Source organism: Sorghum bicolor, chromosome 2 (genome assembly GCF_000003195.3).
Source record: "Sorghum bicolor cultivar BTx623 chromosome 2, Sorghum_bicolor_NCBIv3, whole genome shotgun sequence".
NCBI classification, from domain to species: Eukaryota; Viridiplantae; Streptophyta; class Magnoliopsida; order Poales; family Poaceae; genus Sorghum; species Sorghum bicolor.
Genome location: NC_012871.2, coordinates 4811531 through 4836763, shown reverse-complemented (window position 1 = coordinate 4836763; position 25233 = coordinate 4811531). Strand labels below are relative to the sequence as shown.

The 25233-nt window shown below is 44.3% G+C and overlaps 2 protein-coding genes and 1 non-coding gene across 3 annotated transcripts; 2 read left to right on the top strand and 1 right to left on the bottom strand.

Annotated features, from left to right (window-relative positions):
- Window positions 3866–3938, top strand: TRNAF-GAA. The gene has a single exon. It is a non-coding gene; the product is annotated as a tRNA-Phe (tRNA).
- LOC8060727 (leucine-rich repeat extensin-like protein 4) lies at window positions 15908–17529 on the top strand. The gene has a single exon (XM_002461486.2). It carries the CDS (start codon window positions 16032–16034, stop codon window positions 17163–17165), a length of 1134 nt encoding a protein of 377 aa, XP_002461531.1. The 5' UTR covers window positions 15908–16031; the 3' UTR covers window positions 17166–17529.
- On the bottom strand, window positions 19494–24921 carry LOC8081186 (protein tesmin/TSO1-like CXC 3). Its single transcript, XM_002459368.2, has 11 exons — window positions 24726–24921; window positions 23437–23603; window positions 22600–23320; window positions 22018–22430; window positions 21846–21920; window positions 21493–21673; window positions 21303–21398; window positions 21156–21222; window positions 20359–20515; window positions 19878–20269; window positions 19494–19782 (listed from the first exon to the last, which is right to left on the bottom strand). Exons 1-11 carry the CDS (start codon window positions 24774–24776, stop codon window positions 19772–19774), a joined length of 2331 nt encoding a protein of 776 aa, XP_002459413.1. The 5' UTR covers window positions 24777–24921; the 3' UTR covers window positions 19494–19771.

Sequence of the window (25233 nt, the reverse complement as noted above, 5' to 3'; positions counted from 1 at the left end):
AGAACAAAAAAAAAACTACGAACTAAGTTGCTGTATATAGATCGATCACTTGCTTGGTAGAGGAACCTATAATGGTTTTTTAATATAAAAAACTAATAGGTTTATCAGGAGAATTCAAGGAAGAAGGAAGAAGCAGGGCATTCATGAATCGACTGAGCCTGCATGTTAAAAACCGAGTTCAAATAAGTGGGGTGAAACCAAATGGAGACAAAATACCATCTTATCTAGGATAACTAATTTTAGGTGGTTTGTTATGGAATTTTCGCAAAGTTACATTGTGTTGTAGGCTTGTAGCCATGTTGGACTAAGGTGGGGCCATTCCTTCTTTGTAAAACCTGAGTTCAATGTTTGCTGAACCCGAAGCCCAAAACGTAAGGATTTAAAGCCCAATAACAGGTCATTACTAGCCAGTAGCCACGATGCTTAGCTAATGGCTGGAATGCGTAGCCCATTGGACATCAGGCCCAGACTACACTGCCAGTCTGCCATCTCCTGAATACGATTCACGCACCAAAAGAAGGCCAGCGAGCGTGGCCACGTCGTTCACAATTCCAGGCCGTCTGATCGGCCGGCCGGACGGCCCAGATCGGGCCACTCTCTGTAATTTTGCACAAACGCCCTCTCACTTTATTGAAATATAACCCTCCGTCCAACCCGCTCTATCAGGTTTTTATTCAAAATAGTCCTCAAACTTTATAGGAATTAAAGATCAGTCTATATCCGCCTGCCTGGGCCGGCCTCAAGCTTGCTGGGCCTAAGTGGGCCAAATACGGCCCATGTTATTTTTATTTTCCTATTTATTTTTAATCTTTTCTTCTCAAAATAGAGATCTCCAAAATTTGTAAAAAATTATAGAAAAATCATAAAAATACCAAACTAATTTTGTTGAGTTTCTTATGACTAGATCTATGCACTTAACTTAAAATATCATAAGATTTAATGTATTATATTTGATAGATATATACATCTATAATTTTATGTCAGTGATTACTTTTTTGCTCATATCACATATGAACTAAAAATATCTCCCCAAAATTAACTCTAAATAAATTCATACTTTTTTTCATAATCTTTGCTTTCTAATTCTCCTCACCTTAACTCTAAATTAATTCATAAATTTTTCATAATCTTCGTTTCCTAATCCTTTAATTTTATACTAACTCGTAATACAAAATAATCCAAAACAAATAATCCTGACATAGATATACGAAGCCAAATACTTCACCATATATATATATATATATGGCATTCCGTACACTCACATATATGAGTACATCATGTCACGCATGTAAGCAAACAAAATGAATACATTTAAAATGTACGCCGTACAATGAAAAAAAACAAAAACACATAGACACACGGACGGCGCATAGCTAACCACTAGCCATAAGCGGCAACGACGCACACATTTCTAGCCCATACGAGTTGAAAGAGAAGAGGGGGAGGGAAAGAGAGGATAGAGGTAGAGGGAAGAGGGCTGCAGGAGATCCCGGAAGCCAAGCAGCGGGCGAATTAGAAGCTAACTGTTGCCATAATTCTTCGGTACAGAACTAAACCTTACTTGCTAAATTATCCTCCTGTTTGCTGATTATTACCAACCTCCAATTATACTTGTTTGTCTATCTCAGCATTATCGCCTTGACATCCAACAAGAGAACGCTTTAAACAGGCCACACACTGGCCATAAGCGGCAACGCCGCGAGCATTTCTAGTAGTATTTGATTTTACCTTTTGGCTCCTTTTTTCTGAGTAAACTACTTGATGAATACTCAGGTCCACATGATGACATGAATTTTAGTTTCTGCAGCTTTGAACTGTATAGGTCAGTTCGTGTTTCTCAGAAGCTCGATCGCAGTGCATCTATGTGAGTGTGACTGTCAAACTAATTTGTGTGCTTCAATCAAATAAATTTATATATAAGAAGCTTTGGTTGTTTGAGGATGGAGCCAAACAAATGGCACCGTTCAATTCAAAGTTGCAGGCCTGGCCTGCTCCTACCCAAATGCAGGCCGTGTTTAGTTCCTCAACGAAAAACTTTTGGGACACTGAAACACTTTTGTTTATTTGTGGTAATTATTGTCCATCCATAGTCTAACTAGACTTAAAAGATTCGTCTCGTAAATTTCGATAAAACTGTGCAATTAGTTTTAATTTTATTTTTGTCTATATTTAATACTTCATGTATGTGTCTAAAGATTTGATGTGACGAAGAATCTTAAAAAATTTTAAGTTTTGGGGTGAAAGTAAACAAAGCCCTGGTCTCAAGCAGTAGGTGACACCAGGTCAGCGTCATGCACGAGCTTGAAAACGGTGTCCATGTGAGCCAGGTACTTCCGTTTATGTGAGGTGGTTGCCCTCGTCGCAGCCTACATAGAAAACAGGTACGTACTCCTACGTATTTTGTTCGTATATAGACGGATGCTGACTTGAATGAATTGACAGGACCATAACATATATTAGCCGCCGCGCGCAAATACTATACGTCTCCTTCGCTAAGAAAACACCACCAAATCAGCAACCTATTCCTCTTTTTTGGAGCATGTTTAGGCCTTGTTTAGTTCGCAAAAATTTTCAAGATTCCCCGTCATATCGAATCTTTGGTCGCATGCATGGAGCATTAAATATAGATGAAAATAAAAACTAATTGCACTGTTTACCTGTAATTTGTAAGATGAATCTTTTGAGCCTAGTTACTCCTTGTTTGAACAATTTTTATCAAATAAAAACGAAAGTGCTACAGTAGCCAAAAACGAATTTTTTTGCGAACTAAACAAGGCCTAGATATAAATTGTAATTACTGATTACCTAAAAATTAGATAAAAATAGTTCTAATACATCTAAGTATAGGAGGGCTAATAGATGAACTCATTTGAGCTTTTTTTTAGCTTTAACTATTAGCTAGCTAATAGTTAACTAGTAGCCAAACAGATCCTAACTCTTATGGGCTCTTAAAGGCACACGCAGCCATGACATTTAAAAAATTTTCTAAAAGTACGTTGCTTCATATGACATGTCAATTAGTGTCAGTATATACTCTGTCTATTCTAAATTACAAATCGCTTTGGTTTTTCTTGGTATATAACTTTTATTATATACATAGATATAAGTTATGTCCAAATTTAACTATAAATATATATATATAATATAAAACATAATAAAAGCTACAAATCTAAAAAATAAAATAACTTGCTATTTACAAGAGAAAGTACATGTAGAGATCGAATTGCAAGCTAGCATGGGTATGGGTCCAATTGTGAATAAAAAATATTGGTCTCCCAATTTTCATAGGGCTCGTTAGGAACTCCTCCTCAAGTTGAGAATCCATTTTTTACAGCTTTCTTCGGTTCCTCTAATGTTTACCCAAAAAATACTCTTCCTTAAAAAGTGTTTCATATTGCTCTTGAAGTTACTGCTAGAGCCGAAGCCGGAGTGTCAGACAAACCCTTGCATGACCCAATTATTGATGGGACATGCTCTAAATGGTTTTTCTTGTTTTAGCACCAGGTGCTAAAGAAAATCATCATCCTATAACTAAGGTAGTGCTCATGTAAACAAGCGTAAAATCATTCCGTGACAGTTTCTATCACCCGCTATACTGGCTTGGCATGGTCTGGGCCCTGGTGAAATGGTCCTGGACTGCGCTGCGCCCGTGGCAGCGTCGGCATGCAGGGCCACAGGGCGCAACTGGCTGTGTTCCTGTTCCTTCCCGCGCAGGCAGAGGACACGGCGACGACGGCCAGCAGTCTGCAGGCCGGCAAATGGACATGGCAACGGCAGGAGACAGACATTAGGACATGACATGAGGCGATTGCCACACTATCAGAGACAGAGATAAATAAAACTGTTTACACACTGCTCTCACTAAGCGGGGATAGCTCAGTTGGGAGAGCGTCAGACTGAAGATCTGAAGGTCGCGTGTTCGATCCACGCTCACCGCACTTGATTGATTTTATTTCCTTTTTTTGTTTTGCTCTTTTTCTCCAATTCAGTCCTTGAGCTTGTTTTTTTGCAGGCATGTCATCATCTGCATCTGTATCTGCACGCCTGCAGAGCGTCCTGCATGCTCCCTCCCTCTGCCCGCGTCCCTATTCATCTCAACCTTCTCGAGCACCTCACCTACTGACAGCGCGGACAGCGCCGAGGCCAAGGGCGAATCTAGCCTATACTATTTGGGTCACCAGACCCCGATAACTTTGAAAAAATTAATGGAGAATTATTGTTCATCATAGTTAAACAATGGTGCCGACTCCACTGTATAAATGTGACGATCCCGATAAACTTTATAGCTGGATTCGCCACTGGCCGAGGCAACTGGCAAGTCGCCACTCGATGCAAGTGAGACAGTTGAAGCATCTACCGTGGAGCTATGCGGGAATCCTCTAAGCTTGTGCACACGGGCCTTGGCTGTGCCAAGGCTCAACTAAGGCAGACGCAGGCGGGGTACAATCTCACATCACCCATCGGCGTTGGGGGCAGAGACCCTGCTTCACGCGCTGAGGCATTGGTCGGCAGGTACCCGACCATCCACCCGTCGGGTTGAGGTCGTGCACAAAGCTGAGGGCGCTACCGGCTGCGCTTCCTTCGTCTTCGCATAGGCCTTTGTCCGACACCCACTTCGCCATGCCCCAGAACAGGGGTCGGACAAATCTGGGCGCGCACGGTGGACACGGTGGCCGGTCTCGTCGGGCAAAGAACGGCGTCCAGGTAGGTTGAGGGACGATTGTCGTCCTCGTCTGCCTTGGTAAGCCGGCGATAGACATCACAGTGGATGCACCTGCCGACTTCACCAAAGACGCCACTGCTTCGATTATCGTGCACTGCTTTCTCCAGCCTAATCCATTGGTGGAGGCGTTGTACGAGTGCGCAGATCCCCCCACTTGTCTCGTCTCGATCGACCCGATGATGGACGAGCTCGCAACCCTGCTCGTCGCGACCCGACCAGTGGCCGCATAGGCTCCCGCTGACTGTCTTTGGAGGGTCAAGCTTCGTTGTGGGACCCAACATCGACAGCTCCTCAATGCGCGGCAGACCATGAGTTGCCTCCCTTGTTGCCTATACAGGGCATGTCACCTCAAATGGCAGGCATTGTGGCGCTGGCGGTGGATGACTCGCCTTTTTCTAGGGAGGTTGTGCGGCAACCACCCCTCATTAGTTCCCTTGCAAGCAGAAGCCGCAGCCTAAGTGGGCCTTGCCTCTTAGGAGCAGGCAGATTGCTGCTTAGCAGATGGACCACATCCCGGCGTCCAAATGCGACGAAGTACTACTCATGAAGAAGATAGGGTTCTTGGAACCTTTAGCACCACCTTCCTCTGCAGCCAAGTGTTCCTACGATTATGACTTCAAGGACGACCTTTTGGCTGCAAACGTTGAGGTCCTCGACGAGTTGTTTCCAGCTTGTAGGGGGATGTACGGTGATCAAGCTTGCCAGCCTTTGGCCATGGAGCCATAGGCCACGCACGTAGTTTAGGTTGATCCCAGTGAATTATAGGGTTGTAACATTAAAAATATAGCCCCTTTGGGGGTTTTGGTCGGGCCGAAGAATGGCCACTCTTTTATTAAAACTTATATCTTCTTAATACAATGATACATAATGCTCTTGCATATTTAAGAAAAAACTATACATATGTGTCACAATGTCAGTATATGAAGGCCATCATTTAAGTCTTGTCTAAATGTAGTCGGATTCTCATTAATTCACATATCATGTATTGGGGTAGGTTAGAGTAGAATTTAAATTAAATTCAATCTCAATCCACTCAACACATATACATATAAATTGAGATGGATCCAATAACATCCAAACAACACCTTTACATGTATCTGCGTGGGATTTAGCCGAGGACCGTACCATTGCCTATGCCTGGAGCTTGACGCGAGGAGGTAGAGGAAGATCTCGATGGAGCCGACCTGGAGGAAGAAGAACGATGCAATCGAACGGTCCATACATTGATCAATCAACTATGGAGAAACAAAATTCAGTCACTTGAAATTACAAGTAATTAGCACCTCCGATCCGCCAAATAAGACACTGTGCAAGTCAAGGAAACATGCATGCATGCATGGTGTCTTTTGGAAAGACAGGTGACGAGACCAGACTGGCCGGCCGGAGAACTCGACGTGTTACCGAACACATGATTAGGGGATGCAGTACTTGATGCATGGACATTGTCAAGTCATGCATGCATGGGTGCAGGAAATTCTTGCTCTGCACAGCAGCAGTTGTTGCACTGTTGTCAGTACAACCTAATGATTGATTTGGGGAAGAATGTAATTAATTTCACCTTGTTCGAACGAACGATTTGTTTGGCACGCAGTTATATATCATCAACAAGACTACTCCTACCTGCTAGAGATAGAGCTAAACAACTGTCAGGTGATGTAGTTAGTTTCAACAGCCTATCTATAAAGCTAGTTCTAAGAGAATATGGTCCAACCTAGACGCCTCCTAATTGTCCGGACATTGGTTTGCTATTGTCTAAATGAAATGCCCAGATGATATAAGTTCGTCTCATGCGCTCATAATTGTCTGTGAATGAAAGCAATTTGCCAGCACATTAGTCCACATATTCAGGCATTTAGCTAGCTCTCATGCATGCATATTAATCAAAGAAACCCAACTAGCAAACGTGATAATTAAGATCCAGACGTTGACATTCCTATCAAATAATAACGGCTATATATATATGTTTTTAGGTAGTTTGGGAGAGAGTGCGGTAGAACTAACTGCAGAAGGCTTAGACCTCAAGTCACTTTGGATGGATGCACACATACACACTTTACAATAGTATAAGGCTTCCAACTGAGAAAAGAGGAAAGGCTGGAGAAAAAGGATACTGTAATTCAATGTTAAATCCAGAACTACTACAGCTTAAAACCTAAAGCAGTTCGGTTTATTGGATTAGTGCATCGATAATTTTGTGAAACACTTAGCTTAATTTGGGAAGATATTTTTTTTTTCTGTTACCAGCCGGGCCGGCACTGGATTAGCGGATCGCGGATCGTGCATCCATGCTGCCATGCACACACATGTCTCATAGTGCATGGCGCACGAGTCCATGTCACTGGTCAGCTGACACCTCTGACGTGACCCGGCCGACGAATCCTGGCCGTCCGTTTGATCTGCGTGGCCGCGCGCCCCTCTGTCCTCTCCGACGACGAAGGCCGGCCGGCGGCCGCGCCTCGCCTCGTGCATACGTGGGACTGGAGAGCTTTCATATTCATCCATGGCTTCGATCATGCATGCTTGGCTACAAACAACGACGAGCGATGATCTCGAGATGTATATATGCAATGCAAGGCATAGATGGATGCATGGACGGATACGATCGATCGGCACGGCCGGCCACATGAGTGTTGGCAGGATCAGATCATGTGATTATGAGCATGACGTGCTACCAAACGGCCGGCCGGACAGCAAAAGGTCAGAAGAGTGTCAGCACCGATGCCATGGCCCATGGATCGACGACGGCCGCGGGGCCCCTCTATATATGCCGGCAGGGGGCACGATGTGATCGACCTCCGGCAACCGGCATTGCAATTGTTTCTTCTGAGTAACTTTTTGTGTCGTCTGGACTGCGTGGAGAACTAAATTGCAACGGAACAAACTTAGCCTCGACGGCGCCTTGTCGTGGAACCACTACCCGTGTCCTCTTTTTTTTATTTTTTGGGTTCAAAATCATTGAAGCTTATTAGTTTCGGCTACATATATATCACCAGCCCAGGAAGAAGACGAGAAGAAGTATTCCCTTGTATATTATTTATTAGAGTAAAGTCCACCATCGATCCTTAAACTTTGTACTGTTTTGTCATCTCGGTCTTTAAATTTGTAGATCTATCATTTAGGTCCTCAAACTTGTTTGTTTGTGTCATCTTGGACCCTAAACTTATTCAGATGTGTTACCTAGTCACTAAACTTACAAACCACCCGTTTAACTCCTCAAATTTGTTTAGTTACGTCATTCTGATCCCTAAACTTGGTTTTGAGTATGATCTAGGTCAAAACAAAGCGATCTAAACACCCTATATCAAAAAATAATTTATATTTTTTCATATAAACTCGAATGAAGACAAAAATTTATATCAAATTGGTAGTACTCAATGCGGTCTATAACTTTGTAGTTGAAAAGTTTTTTATTTAAGTCTTTTAGTGTTACAAAATTTAATTTTAAATTTCAAAATCTATAAACTTACAAAAATATGTTGGGATCCTAAATGATTTCAATTTAAAAAAGATTCCAACTATAAAGTTGTAGATCACGTTGCTGGCTACAATTTTGATATAAAGTTTATCTTTATTTGAGTTCATATGAATAAGTTGTAAGTTATTTTTCCATATAGAATTTTTAGATTCGTCCTATTTTGATCCAGATGAGACTTAAAACAAGTTTAGGGACTAGGATGATATAATTGAATAAGTTTGAGGACCTATACGAGAGATTTCTAAATTTAGGGACCAGGACGACACATTTGAATAAGTTTAGGTATCTAAACAGTCATTTTGTGAGTTTAGAGACTGGATGACACACTTGAACAAGTTTAGAGACCGGTGATGGACTTTACTCTATTTATTACTAATTAGAGACCTCAAGTAAGTCTTTTATATTCATCCTCGCCATATACATTGGAGAAAATGCCTCCAAAACTCTCAAAAAATTTACAAATATTCGACCATTGGTTCGGTAGACTAATCAACCACAATAGGAGATATTGCATTTATTTTGTTTTCTAAAAGATTATCCACCTCTAATATTATGAAAGATAAACTAAAGTAACTCCCTAAATTTATACATGAATTGCATACCTACAGCGTTACAAAAAATAAGTCCCTATATATATTTACATCTAAATTATCCAATTGTACCATTATAAAAGATAATTCTAAGTAAAACCCCCTAAATTTATTTATCAAATTCTAATTAGCCAATCAACTGTTAGTAAAAGTAACTAAACAACCCCTTAAATCTATTGACTAATTATACACTTTTTTATTAGGGAAAGCATCATAAAATACCCTTAATGTAGGCTGCTAATTGTTAGCCCTACTAGTTGGTGGGTACCAAGAAATAGTTTTTTTATTAGCGTGGCTATCAGCTAACCTATTAGTTGAGCACCATTTAAATTCTTTAGCTAATTGTCAATGGTATTTAGCTTGGGGAAGACAATTAATTAATAGCTTTTTATTGGCTAGGTATGTAGTTTATTGTGAGCTATTAGTTGGGCTATTATAGGGACAACAGTGGATCTAGTAAGGTAGTTTACTAGTTTTGAATAAGAGGTATAATAATAAGCACTACAGTTAACCGTACCATGCAAAAGGAAAAAAGATACATCAACTATTAAGAACAAAATTATATTAGAAAAAAATGAAATCTAGATTTATGAAAAGTCACAACACATAAGATGCAGGAAGAGCCGGCAAGAAAGGCACACAGTATTATAAATGTAGATGAAAAACAAATAGAGCAATTGGTAACAAAAATTTTGGACAAGCAGATAGGTATTACAGGCTATATAGAGAGAGAAATAGGCTGTGTTAGAAAATAAACAAAAAGAGAGAAAAGATAAATAATTTGAATTAGTTCCATATGGTCCTATCTTTCTCTACTATTTGAATTAGTTTCATATGGCCCTATTTAGGTTTACCTGACTAACGTTTAGATAGCTAAAATTTTAAAACTAATTTTTAGCTAGCTAAAACTACGTTCTTTCAGCTAAACTTTAGCCGGGCCGTTTGGATCTATCACCTAAATTTAGTCGGCTAAAATTTGGTTGGTAGATTCAAATAGGTTAAAAATACAAAAGTCATACATAAGGATGGGTCGATGGACTAGTATTTTCAATTAAAGATTATGTTCCTACAATTGCGAAGTAGTGCTATTTTTTTTTTTGTCCATCAACTATATATGATATGATGGATAGTTTTTTTCTAATTTGCCGTCCGACTTAATTTCTGTATCTATCTACTCATTTAGTTCACTCTCTTTTTTTGCAGTCTCAAGTGAACGAAACTGAAGACCTTGTTGCAATTATTATTTTTTTTATCGATCTTTAGACTCGCCTCTCAGTGTTAAGATGGCTCCAAACGCCAATTAAATCGACGTAGCAGGCAGGCAAAAGGGCAAAATTGACCCAGGCACTGTCACTTTGGTGGGCCGACCTGTACTGTACCCGGCCACTTGGAAAAGGCAAGGGCCAAACCAAAATTGCCCCTTGCTTCTGGCTATGCATGGAAACTTCAGTTAACACATCCACTACTCTGTTTTGCATGCACCATTATATTGTCTGCACCAGTAAAAAAGAAAAAAAAATCTCGATTACTACATATACATCTGCAGTAAATGGCCGTCTGTCCGTGGTACCATTTCTTTTTTGGGGGTGTGGAAAATAGTGGGTGCCGTGTTTCTTCTGCTATTTTTTTTGTCCCCTTGTGTTTTCTGGTGGGCTATACGCACTGCCTGACGTACGCAAGGTCTTGTTTAGTTCTAAAATTTTTTGGGAAATCGACGCTGTAATATTTTCGTTTGTATTTGACAAATATTGTCTAATCATAGACTAGCTAGACTCAAAAGATTCGTCTCGTCAATTCCGACCAAACTGTGCAATTAGTTTTTATTTTTGTATATATTTAATACTCAATGTATACGTCTAAAGCTTCGATGTGATTGTGAATCTGCAAAAAATTTCAAAATCTTTTAGGAACTAAACAAGGCCTATAGTACAGTGGCGTAGATGAGGTGAGGTTGGGGGGGGGGGGTGTTTGACCCATGAGGTTGGGGGTTGGCCGTGCATGAAACATGAATACAGGAGACGTGTCTTTTGTCCAGGTGTCGTGCAGCTAGGTACGTACGTACAGTAGCTAGCCCATGCACTGACTGATGCACACATTATGCGCGCGCTCGGAGTTTGCAGGCGATGGCAAACATTGTTTCTAAAAAGTTTAAAGATTCTCTATCACAACGAATCTTTTAGCACATGCATGAAACATTAGATCTAGACGAAAATAAAAACTAATTGTACAGTTTGTCTGTAAATCACGAGATAAATCTTTTGAGCCTAGTTAGTCTATGAATAGATAATATTTGTCAAATAGAAACGAAAATACTACATTGCCAAAATCCAAAATTTTTTCGGAACTAAGGCCTTGTTTAGTTCCTAAAAAGTGAAAAGTTTTCGGTACTGTAGCATTTTTGTTTATTTGTGACAAATATTATCCAATCATGGACTAACTAGATCAAAAGATTCGTCTCGTGATTTACAGCTAAACTGTGTAATTAGTTTTTGTTTTTGTTTATATTTAATGTTTCATACTTGTGATACAAGATTCGATGTGACGGAGAATCTTAAAAACTTTTTGGTTTTCAGGGTGAACTAAACAAGGTCTAAACAAGGCAGCGGAGGGGTTATGCTTATGGGTAGCCCACCCACCGCGCGCGCGCACCTAATCTGGTAGCTTGCTAGCTAGCTCATCATTCACAGCAATAATAAATCAGCAAATGCTGCAACAAGGCATCATCATCGTCCTTTAATTTGAAACAGCAACTAACCAGTAAACCACCACCACGTACACACGCTGCGGCAGAGACCAAACCACTAGCTAAAACTCTGCTAGCTGCGAACCAATTAACCATGCAGTCCAAATCAAAGGCACATTGGCAGCAGCAGCCAGAAATATATGCTCTTTACATCGATCACGAAGAAATATGTAGCTGTTGGCATGATGAGCAGCTTACCTTGGCAAATCACTCCAGTTGCTTTATTTTGTTTGGTCCAATTTGTACTCCCTGCGTTCAAAAAAGAAAGGGTCATTCTCACTTTTCGGAAAATAAATTGATTTCAAGCCTAATCAATTGTACTAATATCTATGATGCACAATAGTAAGTATCATCGGCTAAATATAGTGAAACAAACTTCTATGATCAACAAGATTTAAATAAATGTATAGATGTTGGCACTACTTTTTATAAACGTAAAGTCTTTTAAGTAAACCCAAATCTAGAGGGACTACTCTTCTTTCTTGGACTGGATTGAAGGGGGAAGAGGGGCGGCAAAAGCGGGTTATATTTTTTTTTAAAAAAAAGGGAGAAGAAGAAGAGAAATAGGATTATAAAATAATTTTTTAAAAAAAAATATTAGAAAAAAGTCACATTGGTTCGTTTGGTAGCTTAATTGGTTGTTTGGTCAATGCATGCAACCATATATATATATGTTATTAGTGGCTGCCAGCTTTGGTCTAGCTAGAAAGCAAGATCGATGGATACTGTATTCTGTATTCATTCAGGTTCGATCAGTTGAGAGAGACCCTGACGTGTCCCGACCATACTCTACCAGGTTTGGAAGGATGATGCATGCATGGTTGTTGCTATCTCTATCTCTATATCTCTCTCTCTATCTATCTGCAACGACGACACGGTTTCAGTCGCCGCCCGCCGCCGCCGTCTCTGCCTGGGGCTGACGCTGACCGCTGGTATGGCATGGCAATGGCATGTGAGCAAGGATCGAAGGATCAAAGGAGTCGGAGACGACGAGAGCGCTGGGTCATCAGATGGCTCACGCAATCGCAACAACTACTACTCCTATGCAGGAGGCGTATTGCAGTCGCAGCGAAGGCAGCCCAGCCGCCGAATATACAATCGAACCCATGCATGGACGCGCGCATCGCAGTCGCAGCGAAGAGGCAAATGCGAGTGGAACAGAGGACAGACGGTAACAAAGCAGGCCATGTGCCCTCGTTCAGTTCAGTTCAAAAAAAAAAAAAAACAAGAAGGATGAGGACTGAACATTCAGTCACTACGTGGAATTCCGGAGCCCAATTCGCACGGCAAAGCTTTTACAGTGATGTCACGGCTGACCTGCAGTGCACTTGACTATTGCAAAGGAATCTGGTGCGGCAGTGCCCACAGGCCACACACACACACACACAGCGCAGGCGAGAGCGACGGCCGGCGCGCCCTTTATGCTGTGCGAACTGAAGAAGGAGGAGCTGCAATGCAAGAATGAATTCAGAAGCATGCAGGGGGAGACGGGCAGGCATCAATTCCTATTCCTGCCTTGTTTTCTTTTCTTTCTGTTGCCGGCCGGCAGAGTTGTACGCGCGTACTACAAGTAGAGAGGCTCTTTCATTCTCAGCAGCCCATGGGAGGGAAGGCGAGAACCGCGTCCTTGCTTCTGCCTGCAGGCAAACAAATGATGCTGAGAAAGACCGGGTCCAGTCCAGGCTACAGCGACCCAACAACAACAACAAAGCTAAACACATAGCTAGCTGTGGCCACTACAAGCTGCAAAAGCAAAGCACATCTCTAATCTCTCATTTGTTCTTGACTTTGTTGGGTGTTGCAGAGCATATGTATATGGACAGGGACCCGGAAAGTTGATCACTTTTGTTTCTTTTGGATTCAGAAGACTGAGGTTCTATTTGGTTCCACTTGTTAAATTTTAGCTAACTAAAATTATTTTAGCTATTCTTGAGTGACTATTAGGACTAAACTATTTTAGCTTTTTTTAGTCAATGTATTTGGAACTTTAGCTACTAAAGTGACTAAAATTTAGTTGACTAAAATTTAGCAATGGGAACCAAACGGGGACTGAGAAGAGAGAGGGTGGTATTGCTTGGCAGACTGTCAAAGGAGCTAGTTGGCGCCGTTGCTTGGTCATGCATGCTGCCTCCAAGCTCCAAAGTGCTTAGCCTGTAATCATTTGGTTTGGTTGAAAATTGTGAGAGAAGAGATACGGTTTCGATTTGCCTCTTCATCATTCCATCAGCATTCACCATTAGGCTAGGCTATTCCATTAGTTTCCTAGTTTTGATCCGTGAGAAATAAGTGGCAGGTGTCACTCACCTCATCGCAAATACGTTGACAAAGTCTAACCACATTTATTTATTTATTTATTTATGGAAGCATCTACACACCGCTCAGTTATTTTTCTAGTTGTGAGCACCCGATTTTCTTCTTCACGCCTTCTTCTTCCACCGACGCCAACTGTTCTTCTTCCTCCTCGGCCCCACCGGTGCCCATCGTCTCGCTGGACCTCCCATCTTCCCCTCCCCTTCCTCCTTCTGCATCGAGCTCGAACATGGAGCTCCTCCGTCTTGACTTGGCCTGGCCGCTCCACTGTTGCTAGGGTCCTAAACCATCCTATCATCGTCTCTAGCGCCTGGATGACTTGCCTCCCCCCAGAACCCCCTTCTAAGCCCGCCAAAATTGGCGAAGGAGCAGGGGCAAAGCTGCATTGTAATTAGGTGGTGCAAATGCACCCCAAAAAAATTGTAAAAACAGTGATTAGTTTCAAAATTTTATTGTATATGCATCCCCACAAAAGATGTCTATGCACCCACAAGCTAAGTGCACCCCCTCTAATTTGCTCTAGCTTCGCCACTGCGACGGAGGGAGAGTGAGTGAGAGTGAGTGAGAGAGAGAGGGTGTAGAACCCTATCGCCAATGACTTCCTCGCCAGAACCCTAGGCGGTTGCTTCTTCCTCTCCAGCATGGGCGCGAACCAGAGGAAGAGGGACGGTGGAGGAAGGAGAAGGAAGCGGGGAGGAGGCGGTGAAGAAATCGAAAGCTGAACACTCGAGTGCAAGTTAGCCTTTCTCTTATTTATTTATTTATTTATTTATTTAATTGTCACAAACAACCACACTTCTTTTTTCTTTGGGTGTGGGAGTGGGGGGTATTTCTGCCTACGTATAACATAACAAGAACGAAAACTATGACATCTCCGAATTTGGTTGGTGATGCAGCATTTAAAATTGGGCTATGTATTGCTAGTTAGCCAACTTCAATAATTTGACGGAGGGGAGTAAGGTCTTGTTTGATACTCTGGTCTAAAGTTTAGTGGCTAAAGCTAAGAACTAAAACTTTAGATAGATCACTTAGATAGTCTAGAGTGAGGTGGTCTAAGTTTTAGATAACACTTTAGTTCTTCTTGTTTGAGCTCAAAAACTAAAGTGGCCCAAAGTTTTTAGTACCTAAAATTTAAACCATGGGCTCCAAAAACAGAGTCTAATTATTTGGGGAATACAAAGACAAGTTAGTAATTGGACAGTTACTGTAGGTGTTATGGATGAACTTTGTAACGGCACTCGAATACAGTTGACGAGTGTAACAGTCACTTTCAACGTATTTGACCATTACACCGTGTAAACATTGAGAAAAAGGGGGAGTACATTCGACTTTCAAGGACCTGTGTCCTGTGATGTAAGCGTTGCCAAAGGAGAGCGTGTCAATTCCTTCCAAATCCAAAACAGGGAAAAACTATTGGGCGGCCTTTCCATTTTCCACGGGCCCCACACGTCATCCTCGCGCGTCACAAGTCACAACCAACCCAACCAAACCGTATTTTATCCAAAACCACATCATTTGCAGTTGGTTACAAAGATGATTGTATTCATATATAAACAAAACATACACGAAAATGACGCGGCAACGATCGACAGAAAGATAAACACGCCCATATTTTGTACTGTACCGGATATAATCGTAATACGCCTCCTGCATGCTCAACGTCCGAAATATAATCATACGCTCAATCATCATTAACTAACCACATGACTCCTACTCTACTACCTACAGTTGCCGTCCATATCGGCCATAAACTCGACAAGACACCCATGAAAACCACCCAATCACAAAACACCAACCTTTAGCGCCCCCCCCCCCCCCCCCCAAAAAAAAAAAAGTGTACAAAATTCCGCTGAAAACTACACCTTTCAAAAACAAAAACATATAAAAACAGTACACACAGTCAACTTTACAAATGGCAAGTTGGCAACCAAAACGAAAACAGACTAAAAAATTTCACCAAAAAAAAAAATGTAACGCGCATAGTACTTCTACACGGAGCCGAAAGCGTGTGCACGACTGACTTCCCCCCCAAACGCGCACCGTCGTCTTGTATATAAACACCGAATTCGCCGAAACGCATCAGCAGCAGCAGCAGCAGCATTCATTCATTCACCACACAACAAACGCAAACCAGCAACTCCAACTCCAATCGAGCTCCTTCATCGTCGGCGAACGACCGCGACGACGGCAATGCACGGCAGAGGCACGATGAAGAAGGCGGCGGCTGCGTTCCTGGCGGCGCTGCTCCTGTGGTCGGCGGTGGCGGCCGTCTCCGGGCAGCCGCAGCCGGGGCCGAACAACAAGCAGACGGCGGACAACAACCCGCGGCTGCAGAAGGCGTACGTGGCGCTGCAAGCGCTGAAGCGGTCGATCACGGAGGACCCCAAGAACCTGACGGCGAACTGGTGTGGCCCCGACGTGTGCGCCTACTTCGGCGTCTACTGCACGACGGCGCCGGACGACCCGCACTCGCAGACCGTCGCCGGGCTCGACCTCAACCACGGCGACCTCGCGGGGACGTTCCCGGAGGAGCTCGGCCTGCTCGCCGACCTCGCGCTCCTCCACCTCAACTCCAACCGCTTCGCCGGCGGCCTGCCGGAGTCGCTCCCCAAGCTGCGCCTCCTCCACGAGCTCGACGTCAGCAACAACCGCCTCACCGGCGGGTTCCCGCAGCACATCCTCTGCCTGCCCAACATCAAGTACGTCGACCTCCGGTTCAACAGCCTCTGCGGCGCCGTCCCCGCCGCGCTGTTCGACAAGCCGCTCGACGCCATCTTCCTCAACGACAACCACTTCGACTTCGAGCTCCCCGACAACCTGGGCAACTCGCCGGCGTCGGTGGTGGTGCTGGCAAACCTGCGCCTGCGCGGGTGCATCCCGGAGAGCATCGGCCGGATGGCGGGCACGCTCAACGAGCTCGTCGTCCTCAACGCCGGCCTGCGGTCCTGCATCCCGCAGGAGGTCGGGTGGTTGCGCGAGCTGACGGTCCTCGACCTCAGCTTCAACGAGCTGCAGGGGATGCTGCCGGAGTCCATGGCGGGGATGCACGAGCTCCAGCAGCTCGACGTCGCGCACAACGAGCTGTGGGGGCATATCCCCGAGGGCGTCTGCGCGCTGCCAAGCCTCAGGAACTTCACCTACTCGTACAACTACTTCTGCACCGAGCCGCGGCGGTGCCTCGACATCCGCCGCGTCGACGACCGGCAGAACTGCATCGCCGGACGGCCGGATCAGCGGCCGACAGACCAGTGCCTCGCCTTCCTGCACCGCCCGCCGGTGCACTGCGACGAGCACGGCTGCTTCGGGCCGCCGACGCACTACTAGAGAGTGGCGGCGGTGGGAGAGACAGAGAGAGGGAGACGCCGCCGGGCGCGTCGCCGGCTCGCCGCGCCGGGACTTGTAAAATTGGTTGGTGGTGGGATGTGAGACCAACCGAAGAGGGTAAAATTCGTAAACAGAAAACGACCGTATATATTATATACACTGTAATTCTTCTTTTTCCTTTCTCCTTTCTTTTCTTTTCTTTTCACAGGAGTGGTATTGATTGGAGTATATGTTGGGATTGTAGACAGAAATGATAGTGCATTTTACACTGTTAATTTAATTACCCACTGACCAATAATCTCTGTACTAGTACCACTTGAGAGTACAAATCCTTGTAACTTTTTTTTTCAACCGCTTTATTTCTTGTCTTTTTTTTGGTAACTTTATTTCTTGGCTTGGAAGGGAGCTAACATAACATGATGCCATATAACAAACCCAATCAACCAACATTGATCAAGGAATAGAAGAAAGGTTCCTAACCGCAAGAAAAGAAAGGTAGCAAGAACATCCATGAATATTTTATTCATTATAAAAAAATCATTAAGCAGGAGGAAGACTAATAAAACAAAGCAGCCAGCAGGAATGAATAATCCAGGTCAGGGCCACCAATGGTGAGAGGAATGAGTGGTGGCCTGCACAGCTGATTAGGATGGGGTCAAACAAGGACTGCCGAATTAAATAAAAGGCTGAAGATGCCCATCAAATGGCCTCCAGCTGCAAAGCAGAGGAAGCTCCAAAGCTTCCAACCTTCCTCAGTTCCTCCTTCCCTCACTCCACATGTGCACATCACCTTGGCTGGCTCCAGCACACATGACACCGGTACACACTCCATTCAGATTACTGTTCAACTGCTGCATGTTCAGATGCATATATGCTGCTGTGTTCAATGCCAATGTCCTTGTCACACACCCATCACGGACCAGACTGATTAAACAGCACATTTATATGTATATTTATATATATATGTTATCTATATATAAACATAAATAAAGCCATTGAAGTGTACTCTAGAGAAAGAAAAGGGGAGAGAAAGAGAGAGAGAGAGAGCTCGAGATACAACTGCTGCACCACTACTTTCAGCTCTGATGATCTAGGTTTATATTTATAGATATATGATGAGTGCCCAATAGGACACGGCGGTGAGACGGTTTCCGGCGACGGCGACGGCGCTGAAGGGGAGAGAGAGATCCTGACGGCAACGTGCATGGGCATGCAGACGACTGACGGTGAGGAGGAGTTCAGAAGAAGCCGCGGAGCAGTTGCCGTCTGAAAAGCCGGCCGGTTGCGCGACAGCCTGGCTGGCGCGGGAATCAAACTTGGGCGAATACTGGACAAACGGTGAGGCCGTTTCAGGGAGAAAACGAGGTCCATTGAGGGTGAGCAGCTTCATCACCTTAGGGGCCGCCATGCCATTATGCATCTTAGACATATGTTTGTTATTTGTTGATTGAATTGTTGTGTTAGGCCTGCCTGCTACTTGACATTAAACAAGATGCCAATTCAGGATGATGGATCACTGTTAGCACATCCATCCATCCTGTTTAAGCTAATCAGTTTCTTTTGGCAGGTAGAGAGGGAGGTGCATGTATGTATATGTATATATAACATATGTGCATACCCTATGTCATATATCTATGTGTGTGTACATGGCTTTTAGTTATAGTCATGGTATCCAATAATGCAAGGCAGACAGGCTAGCAGGTAGGCCTAATGCACTGTCTAATTGGCAGGCATGACACAGAGGAGAATGCAAAGGGTGCTTGCCCACCAAGGGACTCTGACAACGGCATATCAGCAACTAACATTACTCCAAGTCTCCAGCACACAGTTCTTTGGCACCTTAGAGTACAATTCTTCAGCGAACGTGTAGTTGGTGCTGGAGCAGTTCTTTCTTCAAGACTTCAACAATCATCTGCCATTTGGTAACCGTTTTATGTTCTTCGACGACAAAACTCCTTTTTTCCGGATCATCAACAACCTCCACTTAGCTGGGTGCTCAGAATTTTCATGGACCATGGATGCCGTGCAGAAGGTGTAGCTCTGTTCGTGCCAGTTCAGGAATGGGGGAGCCTGACATCTCAACGCCCATTGCAACTGTTCTAAGACAGCTCAGACTTCAGAGTATCACCCGTAACTTGTACATGAATGGGAATAGGAGGGCACATGCTTGCAGGAAAGAGATACACGACCAACCTCAAACACAGCCTACGCTCAACACATGTCACGCTCACACATGACTGCATGAGCTGTCTGATGAGGGGTTTAGTTTAATTGTTCACTGACAGAGGTGGCTTCAGACATGGAAAAGAGTTTGCAATGGAAAACATGGACTGGAATCCTTTTGAAAAATAAACATGGACTGGATTTATGAAACCTACTCAAGAGGTGATTCGTAATGTTGCTACAATTTAATAAAGATAACAGCTTCAAGCATCACAGCATCTTACATACAGATTATTGGGGCTACCATATTTTACAAAAACAGATTACTACAACTTAAAATCTAACTTACTATTGTCTGACGGTACCTCCAGCCTTGCCGTAGATTGTGAGGCACATATTCGGACTACAAGTCGTACTCCGGTCCCATGGCCAACTTCACAGCTTTAGGATGGTCCTGATGCAGTCGACAAGGTTATGAATGAGATGCTTCTATCGATGTCAAGATAGCTCACATAACACTAGTGCAATCTGCACAAAAATAATGCTTACCTAAAGTGAGAGGTGACACGCTGAATGTGCTATCAGTGTTGTTCATTGCAGAACCGCTGATTGTGTCTCCCGCAAGTGACGGAAATGAGGGAATTGACTTCAGTATCAACTTCCTACCACCTTTTCGGTTTGGGGAAACACTGAGCGCATTATGTGGCGGTGAGACCCGTTTTCCATTGGGTGAAGTAGTCTTGACACAGTTACTAGGAGAATTAGGTTCTTTTAGAATATCTGGCATCTCCTCATCGATACCACTAACAGCAATCTTGGACGATTTACAAGGCTGTACTGTTGCAGTAGCTTTCGAAGCAGACGAACGGGAGTTCACACTGCGAGGTTTGGACGGTCTCGGTGGTTTCGCGCTTGAGAAATTTGGCAGTTTGAGCAGAGAACTGCAAAAGATTACTCGGTTATTACTTAATTAAATGCAGAAGCAAACATACTAAGCATGCTCAAGGAGAGAAATATGTAATAAGCAAACCTGGAAAGATCAAAAGGAGGTGTTATTGGGACAAGGTCAAGGAGGGGGTGATCTTCGCTCTGTACATTTGCTTTTTGTTGACCATTCTCCTTTTCTTGTGAACAATTTTCTGTTTGTTCACTTTCTTGTTTCATTTCTTCAGTGAGTTCACTCTCGGCTGATACAGCAAATGCCAACAAAACAACAATAATCAGAGGAGTGACTAAACCCAGTGCCTTGTTCATTTCAGAGTTATTAAGAATAATATGGGTGCGTTAGGTACTCTATATCTTTCTGAGATGAGAATATGCAAATGTAGCATATATCAGGAAACAGAAGTTGGCTATTCAGAAAGCTGAAACAGCAAAAGATTGCAAAGACAAAAGGATGCTCTCTGAAACTTGATGTTTTTGTTTCTTTAGAACCACCTAGGCGGTCATAGAACAATTTTGTTTGGACATGAATCTTTCGTGTTTTATATAGAAGTCATGATCATGATACACCTATTTTATTTTAAGGAAACTCACTACCAAAACATCCAGAATGTCATGTTTACAAATTACAGTGGTGTCTCATGCAAATTAAAATCATAGGCAAGGTAATCCTATCGATGTTCAGTGCATAGAAACATTTTTTAATCAGAATACTGCTGAACTTCTATTCGTTTAAGGGATACATCAGAAGTTATTAGTATATAACATAGTATGTCAGATAGATGCCCCGGGAAGGTACTGTACATGTTTCTAAATAATAATTACGAATCAGCAAAATGAATAAGTATAGCATGGTTATATGGATTTCAAAAGCTAAATGCTCACCATCTCTTCTGCCAAAAGTATTTTTGCAACTCTCACATCTGCAGTTGGTGGAGCATCCAACACCTCCCTTTATTCAATCAAACATTTAAAACATAAGTAAAATTCAACAGGTAAAATTTCAGTTGAGATCATCAAAACTTGAAGTACCTGATAGCATTCACAGTATTTCTTGAGACAGCTTGACTTCTTGCAATTGCATCCTCTCTTGTGACGAGCTGAAGCTGGAGTATTGTTAGGATCTTCCTGCAATTTATTGTAGAATTTAAGCATCACACAGTTTGGGGTAACGGCTAACACAAGTACATCTCAATATCCAACAGAAGTACAGAACACCTACCCCAGTTTCCAGACCAGCATCAGACATACGGATCACTTTTGGAGCAAACGCTAGTGGATTACGAAACTCTATCTGCTTCCGAGTGGAGAGAACAATTTCCTCATGTATGGGTTTGTTCAGACATCCTTGACATGAACAAGGTTCCGAGCAGTATACACCAGCAGCAAAACACTCACAATAACTGCACATGACAACAGCAGACAATAATTATGAGAATAATGTAAATCACATTCACTTTACCCAAAGTAGTTCCTTCCAGTTGCAAGCCCAAACATTTCAGAAGGAGACCTTTCAGGTAACCAGGCTCACAAAAATCTTAATAATATGAGTATGTATGAGTATGGAACACATACAGTTTCAGGCACTTTGACTTCTTACAGCTGCATCGCTTGCATGCCTCACCATCATCACCATTATCTGTTTTACGTCTGTGTTGGAACCAAATAGTTTTCAGTTAATTGAAGTGTAGTGGAATATTGCAATCGTCTTGCGGCCATTCAAGCAACACAAGAAGTGAAAACAAACCTCTTCTTTTGAGGGCTGACACTTTGACCTGAAACATGATCATTTACAGGAAAACCTCCAGCTGAGCAATCATCCACGGGGAATTCTAACAGTTCACCACCTGAATGTGTAAAATTCTCTCCTGCAGAAAGCAACCTGCCATGCACATCCTTTTCAGATGCTGATGACGGAAGCAAAGCAGAAGCTGTAGGATCCTGACAAGCCATTTTCCCTTTTGGTGTTAATGCAAGGGCATTCAAATGTAGACCGATGCCTCGCAATCCACGTGGTTGGGTTTGTACAGGACTTTTGCCTTTACATGTTGAGACAGAGAGATTTTCAACAGTCCCTTTTTTCACAACACTATTTGAAAACCCAGATGCCTCAAAAACCAGGCAGCGTCTTCGTACGCCACGTTGTTGTTGGCCCTCCACCTGAAGATGTCAACAGGAAGAAATCGAATGAGAGAACATTATTGTAGAATAGAGAGCCCTCACATGCAAGTTCCAAGACTCTTTGGAGGAACAGTCGTAAACAGCATGGGCAATGGCAACACTTTAAAAGCACATAAAAATGGTGGATCAAGATAGTGCGTTCTAGTACCTTGTACTCTAATGGAAGACATCCATTCGCTTCACAAATATTATCCTGAATTTCTTCAGTTGAGATGGTTTCTTGACCATCCTGAAATATTTCAGCATTTTCTGTCTGATCTTCTCCCATCACAAGTTCTTGATAGTATACCTGACCAGATGCACTAGGATGTGCTCTGTCTGAGACGTCACCATCTCCGGTAAGTTTTGATAGCAAATATCCACATGATTCTGCGTTTTTAGCTGCCAAATGCACTCCTCTGTGATGCTCATCCATCGTGGAGTCAAAGGCCAAAAGCTCAGCTGAGGTTGTGGAGATCAAGTCGGACCATTCACATCCCAAGACTTGATCATTGTCATTCACAGGCTCGCTGCTGCCATCCAGGAGCTGGATATCAGTGGAAAACAAGCATTTCCTTTTCTCCAATGTATTTTTAACAGTTTGTGCAGCTTCTAACTTCCTAGTCTTATCCAGTTTAAGGTCTGATCTGACACCATGGCAGGGTGTCGTGTTATGGTCTGGACTGCCATTATCGAACTGACCAGGTTGAGCCAAATCACATGGCCCAGTTGGAGGATCAACTACACCGGAACAAGTAACAGAGTGGGTTTCTCGAGTCACAGTGCTAGTGCAGGCAAACAACCTAACAGCATTTGAAGACTTGGATGGCTTGTTTGTATCAGCGCCGTCAGCACAAACCTCGTTTTCAGAAATGTCACCAAGTGAACTCCTGGGAAGGGCAAAAATACCATGTCAGAATCACCGCAAAGTTCAACTGTTTAAGCTCTGCAAACTACACACACATATGGTGTATCTATGAAAGAATGACATCCGGATCGAACTTACTTTGGGAGCCTCGGTTCCTTGTTCACATTGTCATGCGGAGAAGTGAAGATTGAGGAAATGGACGTTATGTTGATGGACTGAAACCCTTGGAGGCTGTTCGTGTTGTAAGCCGACTTGAGAGGCTCGATCGGCGACAGGTTGTTGAGGAAGCTGAAAACTGGCGAGTCCTGCATCAAGAGCGCAACCAAACACTGGGTTATGAGCGAGCACTGGCAGAAATAGCACCGACCGACAAGGCACGAAATCTGTAGTGCCCTGGTCGCACCCACAAATAGTAGTAGAAAACAGAGAGATTCCCTGCACTGAAAACAACCTGCATGTTCATCCATTTCAGCACCAAAGAAGCGCAGGTACATCAGTGGTAGTACTTAATTAATACTGCAGAATGCACGAGTGTGCAGTGCAGTGCAGGTAGTACATTTGTTTTGTGCACAACCACAGCGTTGACGAATTCGCAGCAGAGGAGGGGAGAAGAACCATGTGCAGAAAAGAAAAATGTGCTCTAAAACGGGATGCTAATAATGGTTAATGAATGCAAATCCCAGGTCAAACCACCGAGTAGAACGGATCTGGCTCTGCAGAAGGTAGGTACGCATGACGCAGTTGGCAGAGCGGCCTCTGCAGAAGTATATTCACGGGATCTACTCGTACTAGTACCAACTGCGGCCTCTGCAGGGGCGAGGTGAGGTGACAGCGCGCTCGTGAGGCAGATCTGGGACGGCACTTGTCATCTCACTGGTGCTGGTGTAGGCTCTGCCGGGTTGCGACGGAATCGTGGCAGCCCGGTGGCGCCTGACGGCAATGTGAAAGAGAAGAAGCGAAAAGCAACTAGCAAGCGCCGTAGCGCCGCATGGGGTTACGACTGCGGCCGAGCAGCCGAGCGAGGAACGGAATAGGTTAGAAGGCCCTAAAATTTTTGTTCGCCAGAGCAAGGTAAGCCGACGCTGCAGCGGTGAGGAGGCCGCGAATCCGGCTCCGGTGGCTCGCTGCAAGGCAGAACCCCCCCCCCCCCCCCCCCCAGGGAGGAACCGCAAAGCTGCGTCGGTTGGGTGGTCGAAACGAGGCTTTGGCTGGCAGCGGAGTGGAACCGCCGCACCCCGGCGGCGGTCGGCTGGCCTTCCCCGTCCCCAGCCTCGACGCGACGCGGTGGCGGAGCAGCAGCGACGGCGAACGGCAGGCTGGGAGGGAGGAAGGGAAGGAGGGAAAGGGAACTAACTGCCCGGCGCAGTGGAGGAGGAGAGGGAAGCAAGGGAGACAGAGAGAGAGAGAGCGGGGGATGCGGTGGTCACCTCGGCGCGCGAGGCCGCAGACGGAGCGGCGGCGCGGTCGGGCGTGTCCATCTCCGACGCGGCGGGGGCTCGGCTCCTAGAACCTGCGGTCCGCTCCCGCTCCGCTCCCCGCTGACTGGACTGCTCTGCTCTGCTCCCCTCGGCCCTCTCTCCGGTCTGCGCCGCGACAATGTGTCCGTGCCGTCCGTTCCGTTTGTATAGCACAAGGGGGCAAGGGCCAAAGGCCACGCCACGCGCGGAGACGACGGGTGTGCTTGTGGTGCAGGGGGCTGCGGGGCCGGGACAATTTTTCAAGCCGCGCGAGGGCGGGAAAACTGGGGGAGCGGAGCGGAGCGCATCGCGTCCTGTCTTTTCGTCCGCACCCCCATCTTTTATTATCTTTTCTTTTTTTTTATTACCCACCTCCTCGTCTCGGGCTACAGACTGTGGCTTGTTCTCATCCGTTCGAGCAGACACGCGGCATATTTCGCTCCTAGAAGTGGGCCCTCCGCTTGCATCTCTAGGAGTG

Bases quoted from the DNA above. Each gene is read 5' to 3' on its own strand.
- LOC8081186 (XM_002459368.2), bottom strand. From the start codon at position 24,776: ATGGACACGCCCGACCGCGCCGCCGCTCCGTCTGCGGCCTCGCGCGCC. The intron at 21,674-21,845 runs GTATGTGTTCCA...TGTCATGTGCAG, and splicing joins AAGTCAAAGTGCCTGAAACT to TTATTGTGAGTGTTTTGCTG. The intron at 21,223-21,302 runs GTACTTCAAGTT...GATTGAATAAAG, and splicing joins AATACTGTGAATGCTATCAG to GGAGGTGTTGGATGCTCCAC.
- LOC8060727 (XM_002461486.2), top strand. From the start codon at position 16,032: ATGCACGGCAGAGGCACGATGAAGAAGGCGGCGGCTGCGTTCCTGGCG.